The sequence below is a fragment of the Micromys minutus genome, assembly GCF_963924665.1.
Source record: "Micromys minutus genome assembly, chromosome: 13".
NCBI lineage: Eukaryota > Metazoa > Chordata > Mammalia > Rodentia > Muridae > Micromys > Micromys minutus.
Window position 1 is genome coordinate 43,815,881 of NC_137982.1, and position 15,679 is coordinate 43,831,559.

The window sequence follows — 15,679 nt, forward strand, 5'->3', positions numbered from 1 at the left end:
CTTGGGTGCTAGGTCCAAAAGCATATGCTGCCACCACTCAGCTGAATATATGCAATTGTTATCAATCACTTTAAAAATAAAAAATTTTAAACAGTGATTTAAAACACTAGCATGAAAGATATTTTGGGGTGGTTAGAGGGGCTACAGTGACATTAACAGCACCTAGGAGAGAGTACTTTGGATCCAGAGATCAGGAAACTTCTTCACAATGCTGAGTGTCTGCATTGGATGAGGCCGTCCTTGTGATGTCAAGGGATGTTCTTAATCACCTATTATGACCCTTCCCTTGATGACATCAGTATGGTGAGGTGGTGCACAGGCCGGGTGCACTTTGGAGGTTCACTCATGGAGACTGTGGACAAGACGAAAGCAGGTAGATGGGACTCTTTAGGTCCACTGTCCATTTTCAGGACATTTGGTTTAGAATCCCTTCCTCCCTTCCTTTCTTCCTTCCTTTCTCTCTTTCTTTCTTTTCCATGTTTTCCCAGCATGTCTTCTCTGGTGCTCTCCCCTGAATGTCTTCTTCTTCTTTTCTATATAAGTGTTTCCATGTGGTTCGTCATACCTCATGGCCATGATCCCATCGAAGAAGAGGCTTTATAGACACTCAGAATCTTCTAAGAAGGGGCTGGTCTGGTGACTACACAAAAACAAAAGCACAGTCTCAGTGCTTCCCGAAGGCCCACATTAGAAGAAACAAAGTAAATATTCTTTTAAATTGCCCTAGCAGCTTGTTGCTTTGTAGGAAGGAATAATATAGGATGTTGTTACAAGTATCAACTCCAGCCAAACTTATTCCCAGACGATGGGGTTGCCTTATGAACTTGAATATGGGGTTTACCAGTAGATAGGAACAGAAACACTACCCAGCTAGAGAGATGCTCAGCAGTGAAGAGCACTGGCTCTTAACTGTTTTTGCAGAGGACCTGGGTTCAATTCCCAGCACTCACATAGCGTCTCACAACTGTCTGTATTAACTACAGTTCCAGGGGATCTGATAGCCTCACACATGTGTATAGGTACAGACAAAACACCAATGCACTTAAGACTAATTTAAATTTAAAAGATTTTTTAAAAAATTGTCTTGAAGAGCCCCCCCAAAAAATTAAATTGAAAGGAGCACTAACAATCAATCATATTGGGATGTTGTTAGAGGTAAATGACCAACTATGCACACAGATGGTTTTCTGTGCACTGACTGCTTTTATTAATATGTCAGTGTCATGGATGCTCATAGGATCTGGTCCAACTTAACACCTTAAATTGTTTGTGGGTTATGTGTGTTCTGTTTAAGGTGAAGTGGGCAAGGATTTGGGCCTTGCAAAGCAAGAGAAAAATAGTGAGTATTGCCTTGAGGACATTGAGAAGAACTTGTCAGACTCAACAGATGGTGATGGCGAAGAGGACAGCAACAACGAAGACGACGAAGGCTCTGCCAAGAAGGAGACACGAGCCCCACTGGAGCTAATGGCAGAAGTAAGTCTGTGCCTGAGCATTTTTAACTGAAGAGGCATCCAGACACTGAAACAGTTAAATGGGACACAATCCTATCAGCTAGAGTAAATGAATCAGTACATATTAATTATTCTAAAATTAGCCGGTTGTTTTGAGGCACGATCTTCTCCTAAATCTTGAACTTGCGTTTTCTTTTTTTTTTTTTTTTTTTTTTTACTTCCATGGAGTTCACATTCTTCTCCTAAACTGAGCCCCATAGCTGTGGTGCTCTGCCCTGCTATTGGCTCAAAGAAATGGAGCCAGTCAACCGTGCACTGAGACATTCAGGGGCTTGCATTTTCTTGGCTTAGCTGGAAGCCAGCAAGCCCCAGAGATCCTTCTGTCTCCATCTTACCCCACCCAGACCCAGAGCAGGGGTCTCAGGTGTGGACAGAACTCCCGGCTTGTTTCACAAGTGCTTGGGTCAGAACTCTGGTCCATATAGCTGTGAAGCTGGCACCCGGAGCCACTGAGCCCTCCAGCCAACCCTCAGAACTTAGTTCTAAAGGGTTCAGTGGCTCATAAAAGTGTTCATTAAATATTAACATGAGAAACTGGAAAATTACAAACAAGAACTGAAGAAGCTTGTTAAAAATCAGAAGAAACAAGTTAATAGATCAAGTGCTAGATATTTGAAAAATGGGCAGATAAAACTAGCACATATCATAATTAAAAAGAAAGAAGAACATTGTAGGCCTGATAGTACACACCTATGATCTCAGGCCTCTGGGGGAGGGGTGAACAAGAGTTTAAAATCATTCTTTGCTAGAGTTTGAGTCCAGCCTAGGCTACTTGAGACCTTGTCTCCAAAAAAGAAAGAAAAAAGGAAGGACAGAGGAAAAGGAGGGTGAGAGGGAGGGAGGGAAGAAAAAGAAGAAAAAGAGAAAAGAAAGAAGGGAAAAAAGTAAGTTTTAAAATAAAATGTAGCTAAAAGAAGACTGGAAATAAAAACATGGGTGCTAGAGGGATGGCTTGGTAGTTGAAAGCACTTACTGCTCTTGCTGAAGATCTGAGTTCGGTTCCAGCATGTGTGCACCTTCCTGACATTTCACAACAGCCTGTAATTTTCAGGCACTCACACATACATAAAATAAATGCAAAATTAAATTAAAATCTAAACCTTGGACAAGGATAGAGATTTTTTAAAGCAGTGATGGCATTTATTAATATGTAAGGAAAGAAGGACTTTAATTAAGTTAATGAGAAACAGAAACGTTCCTCAGAGAGTTCTGTTGACATTAAAAACATTTAATTAAAGTCCTATTTTATTTGCTTAGTGGGAGTGTGTGTTTCACAGTGCACATGTGGGTCCTGGGGACCGGACTCAGACCGTCAATCAGCCTTGGCAACAAGCACCTTTACAACTGTGTGGCCATATTACCAGCTTCAGGGAAAAATGTTTATAAACATTAGGATAGAAACTGAGAAAAAGTTACAGAACTACTTCTTACATTGGTAAATGGTTCTTCTTCCCAAGTCTGGGAGTGAGAGAGAGGTGTCTTCTCATTCTGCAGGGAGTTTTGCTCTTGTAGATAGATCCCTGGCTTGTACACAGTTCAAGAGCTGCCTCCCACAAAGAGGGACTGCCATCGGATAGCAGGGTGTTTTGTCTAGTAGAGCAATATAAAGAGCTAATGCTATTACTCCAGTAAAATTATATCCCAAGTAAGGAAAACTTTAAGGGAGACTATTCAGGTCTAGGGACGCCAGTTGGCTGGTAGAAGACATGCTGAGACCACATAAGGCCCCGAGTCAACCTCTGCTTCCCAACTTCCAGCAAGTAGACTGTGTGCCAAAGAGCAAGCAGTGCCAGAGAGTGATCACAATTTTTAAGTTTCTTAACACATATGCACATAATTGTTATATGTGTGTATATGTGCTCACTTATTTAAAAAAAAAAAGAAAGAAAGAAAACACACCTGAAAGGAGTTGTTGGCTCACTGGCTAAGAGCATTGGCTGTTCTTGTAGAAGGTTTAGTTTCCTGCACCCAAAGGGCTGCTCAAATCCATCCGTAACCCTGGTTCTAGGGTGATGCCCTCTTCTGACCTCTGTAGGCACTAGGCATGCACATGGTACACACACACACACACACACACACACACATACACACACACACACACACACACGGGCATGAATAAAAATACAAATCTTTAAATGTAAAAATAAGTGTGGCTAGCTACAGACTCACTCGTAGAGAAATGTGTAAATATTAAAGCTGCTGAGTGAGGTGGCACACGCCTTTGATCCCGTCATTCAAGAGGCAGAGGCAGGCAGATCTCTGCAAGTTTGAGGCCGGTCTGGTCTACAGAGCCAGTTAGAACAGCCAGGGATACACAGAGAAACCCTGTCTCCAAAAATAAAATAAGACTTTAGAAAAGCAGAATAACTAGTCATTAGTCAATATTTTTTACGGAGTTTGTTTAAACTTTGTTCCGAAACCACTTATCTTAAGAATTTGTTTTCTAGTTCCTGAGAGCAGAAATGGGCCGAGACTACCGGCTGGCTAAAAAGTTATGTCAGATGAGTAAGTACGACACACTCTTACCTTCTCCAGCTATTGCTTTGCTTCTAACAGATCCCATAATGTGAAGATGGCTTAGCCATCCCAGTCTAGTGAATTCTCTGCCAATCTCTCAGATCCTTTAGAATGAGTGAGTTCCGTTAATCTGTGAACTTAGCGGGACGCCTAAAGTACCTCTGTGTGTGTTAAATTGACGTAGACAGACCAATTGCTGTCCTGGAAAACAGACTCTACATGGCATAGGAGGCAGTAATCACTATACTGCCAGTGTCAGACAAGAGTCAGGTGGCCCTGGAGTCTATGCCAATCGAACATGTGTTTATTCCATACATGTTCAGCCCCGCCTGTGTGGAAGGCCCTGTGTGAGACCCTGGAAAACCAGCAGTCTACCAAAACCAGTCCCACCATCAGGTGTAGTGTTGGACAAACAATAAAGCAATAAGTAAATGGTGTGTCGTGACTGAGAGGCACCATAGGGAAAGCCAATGTAAGGAAGAGGAGGAGAAGGTTCTAGAAGGTCAGTTTCCATTGCATGGCCTGGAAGGCTTCATTCAGAATTGAGCACAGAACTGAAATGTAGGAAGCCAGTCTGTGGGCATCCGTAGGAACAAGGCACAAAGCAGGATGGACCACGGGTGGGGTGAGAGGGGAGGGGTCTGAGGCAGCACCATAAACCACTGGGGATCAAACTGGGCAGGAGCTAGCACGCAAGCCGGAGACCGGACGTGGACACAGGCTGAGGGGCATCACAGACCTTTCCCCATCCCCTGCTAAAGGTGGCAGCTGGGACACACTGAGAGCTTCTGGTCAGAGGAGAGACAGGGTCTACTTTATCTTTCTAGCGGTGTTTGGTGGTTAGAATTACTCAGAACTGTTGTGGTTTTCTTGGTGTTTAAGCAATGAGCACTTTGCCGACTTCCTTAAATCAGTCCTTGATAGTTTCATCAAGTTCAAATTTTTCTTAGTCATTACTTTTTCACACACCACTTCTGCCTTAGCTGGTCACTCTCCTTTTCCTGGGTCTCCAATTAACAGACAAAATAATAATAATAAATAATAGTAACAATAATAATAACAACAACACTAGTGGTGCCTAACGTGTATCTTTCTCTCAGCCCTGAGTTTTAAATGTTATATCTGGGGGCCGGAGAGATGGCTCAGCGGTAAAAAGCACTGGCTGCTCTCCCAGAGGACCGGGGTTCAGTTCCCAGAAACCACATGGTGGCTCACCACTGTTATTCCAGTTGGAGGTGACCAGACGCCGTCACACAGACATACATGCAGGCAGAACACATCAAATAAGAATAAGTAAATGTTTACATTTTAGTTCTACGTTTTGAACATTTTCTGTTGACCTGCTTTGGGGACTGTGTACCCTCCTTTCCCGTGTCCAGCCTGCTGTCAAAACTATCCAGGGACTGAACTTGAGAGATTCCACTTCCAGCTTTATGATGTTTCTTTAATGATCTGGAAAGTTCCCACTCTCGGCTGCCATTTGATGCATTTCCAGCCACTCTGCCTACATTCCTTCCTCTTAGCTTTTGAAACACAGGAATAGCTGGTGTCACACCTGAGTCCATGAGATAATCCTGATCCTGGCAGGACATTTCCTAAAGTGTCCTAAGAATTGTTAGCATGCTTCACCGAAAAGGGCCCATCATCAGAAAATTTGGAAAACCATGATCTGAACATGTGAATGGTACAGTAAATCCCGTGGTTACTCCTCTGTGTAAACTTGACCTCCTCAACTGTGTTTGACCTAGTTTCCCAAATACACACTAAGAAATGGATGTGTAAAGGAACATGCTCTTGCAAAGGTCTTTGCCTCACTGAAATCTTTAGACTGATAAGCATATTTTAGTCTAACTTAAAAATATAGAACGAAGTAGAGTTTTATGGGATAATATTGGCTCAGAGTACACCTAAGGTCCTTGAAGGGAACTTTTTGAGCAGGCACAGAGTCCAACTCAAGCTGATGATGAGTGTTAGTCACATTTAGTGAGTCAGAGACAGTCACTGGCATGGGGAATTGAGACAAAAGCCAAGGAATTATTTCCTCTGAGTCAATGGAGCCTTGAACCATCCACAATTACCACACACACACACACACACACACACACACACACACACACACACACACGAATAGCACTCTTGGTGTTTCAGTGCCCCCTGAGGGCCACCAAGGTACTGCATGAGTGTGAAGTGGTGAGTAGGAAAAATCAGGAATAGTCCAGGCTGGTGGAAAAGAATTTGAGAGTGAGGTATAAAGTTTTGAAAAAATAAGGTGGCTCTGAAATGAAGCTCTGGCCTCTAGGATATCGGTAGCATATCAACAAGCCCTCCAGAAAGTCATCCAACAGAAGAAACACAGTTACAGCAAGGATCAGCAAAAGGGAAGATTACTTTAAAAATCAGGGGCAGGATGGAAGCAATCAGATGCTGGGGACAGACTAGGGGCAAACGCTGTCAAAAAAAAAAAAAAAATGAGAAAGAAATACCATTGTTCACTCACCTATTTGAAACAGTGGCACTTCTGTCGTGGAAGGGTTGGTACAAGGAAGAAAACTACTCTTTGGGGGTAGACAAGACCTAGACACTGGGTTAGTGAAATTGGAACAGGAGCTGAGTTAGCGGACCTGTCATCCAAGTCTGTGCATTTGCAAGGCTGTTGCCCTTTGGATCTCACTGGCCTGGGGAGGAAGCTGTATTGAAGAGGCTGTGTTCTTCGGACAGGGGGTAGGAAAAATGGAGAGCATCATTTCACCTTTACAACTCCAGAAAGAGAGTTTTCGTTGTTCTCAGATGTACATGCGATATAATTGTGGAAGCTCTTGCCTTGTGCTCTCCCCTGCTCTGATTGACAGCTTCAGGCAGTCTCACTGTAAGGGCTGTTTGCTGACCACACTGGATATCAGTAACATGTATTCTGTTATCAATAACATGTGTTCTGTTGTCCGTTTTCAGTCCTAATCTATGAACCAGAAAATCCGGTGGCCAAGGAATTTTTCTCACTTATTGAAGAGATATTGCTGAAGGGTAATTTTAAATTTTGAAATTCCCCCTTTTTCTCATAGAACTGTAAGTAGTGTCTGAAAAAGATTGTGAAAATACATCTTCAGGGAATGTTAAGGAATGTCTAACTCAGGGGTTCTCAAGCGTCCTGACGTTGTGACCCTTTAATACAGTTCTTTATGTTGTGATGACCCCAAACATAAAATTTTGATGCTATTTTATAACTAATTTTGCTACTGCTATGAATTATAACGTAAGTATCTGTATTTTCTGATGGTCTTAGGTGATCCCTGTGAAGGTTTTGACTCCCAGAGGGGATCAAGACCCATGGTCTAAATGTGTGTTTGAAATGATAAAGTGAATCAGCTTGTCCTCTATGAATGGGAAAGATGGCTCCCATCCCCTCCATGGGCTGGAATGCCCAAACAAGCCAGCCCCCTTGAACATGGAGAAAAACAGAGTGTGTCACCACACCCAAGTGTTACAGTATTATGTGTCTCACAATTCCCAGTGACGCCAGACCCCTGTAAATCACCCCAAGCCAATTTCCCTTATTCTATTTCAGAATTTCCTTTCCCTTTTTACAAAGTTTGGTTAGTTTTTTGTTGAGACAGAGTATCAAAGCTAGTCCTGAAATCATGATCCTCCTGCCTCAGCTTCTTGAAATCTGGGATTATACATGTACCACCATGCCAGGCTTTTTAGGATTTTATTGCCAATAGTGAGAGTTATTTTTACAGGCCTGTGCTTTAAGTTAGTTTTGAACCCACAGACATCTACCTGCTAGTCAACATGACTTCCTTGTTCTATTTTAATTGTACACCAAGTTCAGCTCAGTTTTCACAGACCACAAAATGCACATTTGGTGGTAGAGTTGAGATCTATGAGCTTTGGAAGAGAGGGACCTGGGGGACACGATTACCATCTCTCTCTCCTCTGTGCGGCAGAGAAAGCTCGGGATGAGGAGGACGAAGAGGACAGTGAGGAGGACTCGAGCAGCGAGAGTGAAGTAAACAGCAGTGAGGACGGCAGCCAGGACAGCTCGGACGAGTGCGAGGACAGGTCCTAGCGGGCGCTGCCGCCACTGAGAGAGTTATTTTCAAGAGTGTATGCCATGGAAATCCAAATATAGAGAGCTGCCACATAGCATTAACTGTGGCTTCTTCAGTGCAGAGTTTGTGTTCCGCACTTTTAGTCTAAGCACCTTGCCCGTGTTTAAGGCAGGCCACTTAGAGCGGGAAGCATGGAAGAAATGGAATGGACACTTGTGGAGGAGGGCAAGCATAAAGCATGCGCTACACACCTTATGTAGTCTACACTCCACATCGTATGTATGTTACGATCCCCAATTTACAGGCGAGAAAGGCCACCGCATCAAGCCTTAAAAAAAAATGAAAATCACTGTTCACGTGGCATGTGTCAGAATCACTGTTCATGCGGCCAAAAGTCTGGCTACAAAAGAGGGGTTTTTTTTTTGTTTGTTTGTTTGGGGTTATTTTGTTGTTTTGTTTCTCTCCAGATGAAGTTACCTTAAGACCCCAACAGGTCTTAGAGGCCATGACACTTACAGCACGGGAACATTCCCCAGGGAGAAGAGAGGTACAAAATATCGTTTCAGAGGAAGGAGACCTTGTCTATACTCTTCTGATACCCCAACTCTCTTCTTCCAGAGCCCCTGAGAGGATGGTCTTCCAGGCCAAACTGTTAAAAGTAACAAAACTGCAATGTGTCCCAGAGCAGAGCATGGGGCAGAACTGCCTTCCCACTTCCCCCCAGCGTGTTTTCTGCTAAGACCTCGAACCTCTCTGGTCTTAAATTGCCTCAAGTATAAAGCAGAGGACGTGTTGTAATTAAATTGGAATCCATCACACACACACACACACACACACACACACACACACCCCGTGCTGGAGAGATGGCTCCACCGTTAGTATCACTGGCGGCTTCAGAGACCCAGGTTCAGTCCCCAATGCCCACAGGGTGGCTTGCAACTGCCTGTAACTACAGCTCAATGAGAGTAAATGCTGTGATCCTGTGGGCAGCAGGCATACATGTAGCACACATACACACATACATGTAGGCAGCGCTTCATACACATAAAGATAAACCTAAAAAAACGAACACACAATCTCCCTGAAACCTATTATCTATAATATGAAGACTGCAATTCTCTTAGTCATACTGATAGAAAGACTGAGGGACAGAGAGACAGAAATACAGGTCTCCAAACACTCAGCCTCCATCAGGCCAACAGGAAGCAATCCTGGGACCAATCCGGCCGGGGATCTTTTCCTCTGTTTTGACAGAAGATACAAAGAGCGACTCTCAGTGTCCATGTCTCTCCGTTTCTGTTGTTGGGATCTGGACCTCTTCGGCTCTAGGCTCTATAGCAGTGGGCCAGCACCAGCGAGTGGTATGACATCTCTGAGCTTAGGGTGTTGGGATCCCCTGCTCCTGGTGCTATAGCTCCTTACAACCAGCCTTCTGGAACTCAACCGCTAGTGTCTGCAGCCTTGGTGCTCACCAGCCATGTGTAATCCTTCTAGAATCTGCTGTCCTGACTTTCCCCAGCATCAACCCTCCCCAGTCTCTGTGATAGCCTACTCCTCTGGGCTTTAGCTCCTGTCTGGTCTGCGGTGCCTGGAGCTGTGCTGGGGGAGGAGAGTCTAAGATGTTGTCCCCCAGTAACCAGCTCAAACCCGAACCCCCCCCCCATATAAAGACTGTAGTCAGTAGACACCAAAGGGGTTTTATTGGGATCTAGGCTATACAAGGTGGACAATGCACTGGAGGCCCTGATGTCAGCAACATATCCTTCACCTACTTAGAGCAGAATGAGAAGAGGGATGCTTATATAACTTCTAGAAGCCAGTCTTTCTGCTTCAAGTCTGTAGCTCAAGTTCTAGACTCCAGGTGTCATGGGTAAATGAGGTGCTCCTCCTTGGCTAGGTTGAGCCCTCCCATTGTAACTGTGGGTGGGATGGCCTGAGGATCACCAGAAATTGTGGTAAAAGTGAGGCTCCTTGGTAGCCTTCTGGGAATACCCGAATCTGCTGTGATGGAAGCAAAGACCCCGAGAGGTCAGTAGCTTTATAATATGTCTTTAGTCCTTCCCACTGAAAGAAAATCTCTTAGAAATCTGACGTGGTGGAGGGGGAGGGGAGGGATGGAAAATCAGTTTCTCTGCTGGGTCCTCAAGAGTGTGAATTGGGTGAACTGTCACCATTGGTTTTAAGATTCTCCCAAGGGGCTCCTCTCCTGTGAAGAGGACTGAAGCTAGGGTTGCTGCTGGCCTGTTCTCCAAGACCAGACAAAATCCTTCACAGCCCTGCTGGGCTTGGGAGCTGAGGTTCTATCCAACCTCCTCAGACACAGCTTCTGTTCCAGCTGCCCTGTGATGGTGGGGGAGACCCACACTTCTGCCTGCTGCCTAACTTCCTGTACTCTTTCAAATGCACTGAAATTGCTTAGTACTACCCAGATGCTCTTGGGGTTAGGGCCAACCGCCGGAACATGGGCAGTTAGCTTTAGTCATTGTAAAAGTGCAAAAACATGAAGATGTGTTGACAAAGATTTTTCCATGAAATAAACATTTTCTTCAAGAAGATCAATAATGATTAACCTCTAGCTAAACAACCCCAGGGAGGATTCAGTTCTTTTTCTGTCTCAACCCAGGCCAAAATTTTCTAAATTTCCACGTTGGCTCCCCATAACCTTCTTCACGTAAAAAACTATAGCTGTCAACTGTGACCATAATACTTACTGATGGGCATAGCACACCGTCCCCAACACTCATGAGTTTGAAGGTCAGTTTTATTTTTATACCAATGTTCAAAGCAAATCACATGGCTAAACCCAACACTAAGGGAAGGGTAGAGAGGGAAGAACCTTGACGTTTCCTCCTACTCCAGGGCTTGGTTCCTGGCTATAGAGTTGAAACAAGTCTATAACCCCAGTAAGAAGATAATGAGTCTCATTTAATCCTTGCATTTGTGAGCTCCTAAAAATTCCAGTTTAAATGAATCTCAAGATCCCTGGCTAACCTGGTCAAAAAGAAAAGAAAAGAAAAAACTCAGGATTTTGGCCTTCCAACTGAAACTGTGGTGCGTCCCCATTACTATGTTAGGAAAACCTACAGTATGACTGTCATAAGCCCAGTGAGCTGCTATATATAAGCTCTTTACATAAAATGGATTGACAACTTCAAAGTTGGAATAAACACTCCCATTAAGGTTCTCTCGCCCCCTGAATACTGCTCAGTGCCTGGGAAGGACCCACGCCTGATACCACACAAGTTTAAATAACCAGCTTCTCCATGACCAAGTCACATTTTAGAACCTTCTCAACAAACAGCCCAGTAAGTCTGGAAATAGAGATTATACAATTTAAAAAAAAAATGGATGAGGTCTTTCTTAGTCTCCTGACTTGTACTCTTTCACTAACTCAGGTTGCAATAAAATCCTCTTTCGCATCGGTATTCAGGCCTGTCATTTCTGGGCTATCAGCTTTACCGCTAAGCTGTTTCTGGCTTACAATCAGAGGATTCCTTAAGGCCAGCTTTAGGTAAGGAATAAAGACCGATGCCATGTCCTCGTTTATTAAAGGGACACACGACCCTGGGCGTCGTAGGTCACATCTGGGGCATTTCTCAGCGTTTAAAGAGGTTCTGCTTTGTTTAAAAAAAAAAAAAAAAAAATGGCAGGGTTGCATGGGAAACTGAAAGGCCTGGCAGGCTTCCTTGAAGGCCAGCTGTTTGGGGCTGTTGTTCTCAGGAATTGTAATCTAGCGCCCTCTGCTGGTCACTGTGTGCCTGCTTGGCGTGGCGAGAACTGGGCGTTTCTAGGGTTACACAAATAATACAAACGCCCCAGTACTGCATGCTTGCTCCATTTATGTTCGATTTCAGCTTCGGACTATCAAAAGAAAACGGCCAATGATAGTATTTGAAGAAAGCAGATCCGCACGAGAAATCATTGCAGTTTCCAGAATCCTCTTTAGAGCTCTGCTTCCCGGGCACTCTCTTAACCCTTTCCAGCCTGCTCTCTGTTAGGATGGGGTGTGTATTAGAGCCCTCCAAAGAAAACAAAAAAGATTCGGAAATCTATCTTTAAAGTATGGGCACAGAGAGAAGGTACCAGTCTGACTTTAAAACGCTTCCCTATCGGAGGATTCGGATAAAGAATCCTGAAAGGCGAGTACTGCCATTTTTTCTTTTCATTTCTTAGTCATTTTTTAAAATCGTAAATACTTCTAAAAGACCTTTATGACCCAGCTAAAATGTACTAAAAATCACAGTTCTAAATTGCTGTTCCGGGAAGCTAATAAGGAGAAGTATGTCAAAAGTCAATCGACATTTCTTATCCATTCACCTTGACCGAAAATATTTTAAGCAAAAAGGGGGTAAATCCCAGAAACAGACGCGTGTCGGGGCACCTCTTTCACGCCTAATGCTCCTCCCACCAGATTTTTTTTCTTTTTCTCTTTCGAAAAAGCCACCCCCCCCCTCCCGAACACATTCTGAGTATCTTGAAATGTCCCGGGGAAATGGCACAGTGGACAGTATGTTTGTCACTGTTGACCTAGGGAACTTTGTCCTTGGTAGACAGAGTAAGTGAGCAGGCGGCCTGCCAGTCCGGAGGAGGGAGAAAGAACGGCAGCCCCGGGTATTTTCCCGCCCCTTTGTGCCTTGGAGGGTTGTTGTCCCAGGACTTTAGAACGTTAATTCTTTGATCAGAAACGGATGAAACAGCTGGCCGGACACCACACCTTTCCGGCCCACCCCTAACCACCGGAGAGTCTCTGGAGAGGATGTCTTTTTTTTTTTTTCCCCACCCCCATTCTACTAAGTATCACCCTGCTAGAAGTATAAAGATAAAAAGAACGAGAACCCCAAATAAAAATACAGGTTCCAGATACTGTTTCTGAAAAGCCAAAAGCCAAAGGTCCAAATCACAAGGCACAGCTGCCATCCGTCCAAATTCTTAGGAAGGGAGGAAAGGAGTGGGCGAGACACTTCACTCCACCATCCCATCAGGCAGAATAAACAGCACTTAATCAAAGGGTAAAGAAGGTGGGGCCCAGCCTGGGGCGGGGCAGGGGGTTGGCCTGCAGTGAACACCCCTGAAAGCCCCTAACACCGGGTGCTGTCCTCGGTGCTGAAGTCGTCTCCTTGCTGCTAAACTCGATGTACCGGAACTGAGTAGATTTCTAGGCCCTCGGTTTTTAATATCCCGCTGAGCCCAAGAGTCTTGAGTTGGAGTAGCAGACAATCAGAGATTAATTCAGTCACGAATCCCTCACTCTACCTTTCTCCTGGCTCACTGGAATGCCATCTTCATGAGTGCAAAGGTACTATAAATCAAATGGTCACTAATATCGTTCCTTTGGTTACTACTATACATACACGTTCAAATTAAGGACAAATAGAAGCCTCCATTTTTTTCCTCCATAAAGGAGAGAGAAGGGGAGGGAGGGAAGGAGGGAGGGAGGAAGGGAGGGAGGGAGGGATGGAGGGAGACATCACCTCAAAGATGGACCCAGCCTTGTTTAATTTGCGAGTTCTACTGCTGTAGAATATTTTTTTCTTTCCTACATGGTTTTTGCTAAAGCCCTAGGAGTGAGAGCTTGTAATTCCGTGGTCAAAGGAAGACATGGCTGAAAATTTCTAGTGCCACAGGTGAAGTGAAGGCACCTTCCTTTACAGATGCTTGGGAGGGGGTGTTGAGGAGACAGAGGAAGGCTGGCCGGCACCTAGGCAGAACCGTGGGTACTTAGGGTCCGGAGAATTTCTGCTTCCTACCTCTGACCAGCGAGTCTTGATTAATCAGTGATACCCAGACTCCTGACTGATGTCACAACATCTTTCAACGAAGGCCGGAAAAGGGGGCGTGGAAGAAACTCCGAGTTCACCTCCTCATAAACGGTTTCAAGATATTCTGAAAAGTCATGAGGTGTGTGGTTTGAGGGGACATTTCCTTCGTGGAACACACACACACACACACACACACACACACACACACACACGCACGGACGCACGCACACGCCTACCGTTCCTAACCAGGAGCGCAGGGGACCTTCTGTTCCAGCTCAGCCTACCCTTCGGGTGCTTTTGGTTTTAAAAAGTGCGGGGTCTTTTTTGTGAGGCGGAGAGAAAACAGCAATGTTTTCCTCGGTAGCAAGGGCGACAAGGTTACTTCAATCCCTTTTGTTGATCAAACCGTATCTTCCCAGCCCAGAGTCTTTTGAGTTCCCTAACGGAAATTTCGGTGATTTATACGATTTTTAAAATGTTTCCGTTGCGTGGTGATGGAAGTCGATAAGACAGTCACAGAAAAGAGACAGGCCTGGGATAAACCATCGAAGACCCAGAGGCGCACATGCACATGAATAAACCCGTCTGCTGAGCCACAATTTGAGAGAAATCACTATGAAAACGAGTAAAGTGATCATAGAGTACTTCCCGTCACTCAGACAGACCCCCAAAATCCAGTTTGTCTTGCCCCCCAAAGAGTAAGAAACGGAGGGGGAGGAAAGGAAAGCCAGGAGGTAGCTGCGGGAAGGCTGGAAGAGGCCGGCGCTTCCAGAGCCCTGCGGACATCTCCAGGTGCTGTCTGGGGCGCCCCAGGGAAAAGGCAGCCGCCTCGGGGTCTCTGTGTGTTTGGCGCCCTCTGGTGGAGAATTTCCCGATACCGCCTTTTTATGGTGAGGGACTTCACCCGGCTCGGCAAGGTGCTTTAAATATTGCCAAGAGAGAGAATCATTAAACGCCGTGAAACTAAGAAGAAGCGCGGAGAGTGGGCCAAGACGAGGAGTGTCGTCCTGGCTTCCCGGAGCCACCTCCACGCTCTGGTTCCCCAGGCGTGTGGGGCGGCGCTCGTGCGTGTTATTAACCTTCAGACATGATCAATCACGAAGATTTCTTCCCCCCCCCAACCCCCCTCTTGAGGGAGAGGGCTCAGAGAGAGGAAAATAGACCCCTTTCCTCTTTGGGTACCAGGTAGCTGTGTTCGAACGAGGTAGTTTGGAGATGAACTGGATGAAGACATTGGAGTGCAGAAACTCCACGGTCTGGGTGGTCCCCTTATCTTCGCTTCCCCAGTCTAGCCATACTGGCCTAGTAGAGCGCTCCCCAGGACATCACCCGGAGAAAACCTTCTGGAACCGCCAATTCAGGGCAATCACAGGAAATTGCTTAAGGCAACACAAATATTCTAGTCTTCTCCGGCATACGGGAAGGAGGACAAAGAAGAGGAGAAAAATAAAATCGTCCAGTGAGACAAAATTCTTCGTAGGAATGATCTCTTCCCTGCTCTCACCCAACATTGCTTATTTCAAAAATAATAATAATAATAATAAAATAAAACCAGAGCGTGCCGAGTGCGTTCTGGATTACTCATGGGACTTTGTTTTTCCCCCCTTCTGGTCGCAAACCCGTGAGCTGGATTTATAATCGCTCTATAGAGCTCTGGAGGCAGGCAGACACCTGCAAAGGAGCCCCAGCGCCGCGCGGACGAGCTGCCCCCGCGAGCAGCGGCCTCGTGATTCCCCCCGCCGAGCGGGTCCCCGCCTCCCCACTCCGCCCCCGCCTCCCCCCAGCCCAGCGGCCGCCTCTCCCGATCTCTCTCTTCTTCAGGCTCTCGCGTGCCGGACCA

At 45.4% G+C, this 15,679-nt stretch overlaps 1 protein-coding gene across 1 annotated transcript in view; it reads left to right on the top strand.

The window, feature by feature from the left end:
• The window catches only part of ERICH2 (glutamate rich 2), a gene marked incomplete at its 5' end in the record, with an annotated part of 32,586 nt that extends 24,450 nt beyond the window's left edge, over positions 1-8,136 (top strand). Inside the window, 4 exon segments of the mRNA XM_080927312.1 lie at positions 1,295-1,476; positions 3,962-4,019; positions 6,981-7,052; positions 7,976-8,136. Coding sequence (XP_080783438.1) covers positions 1,295-1,476; positions 3,962-4,019; positions 6,981-7,052; positions 7,976-8,097 — 434 coding nt within the window. The 3' untranslated portion in view covers positions 8,098-8,136.
• Between the last annotated feature and the right edge of the window lie 7,543 nt (positions 8,137-15,679).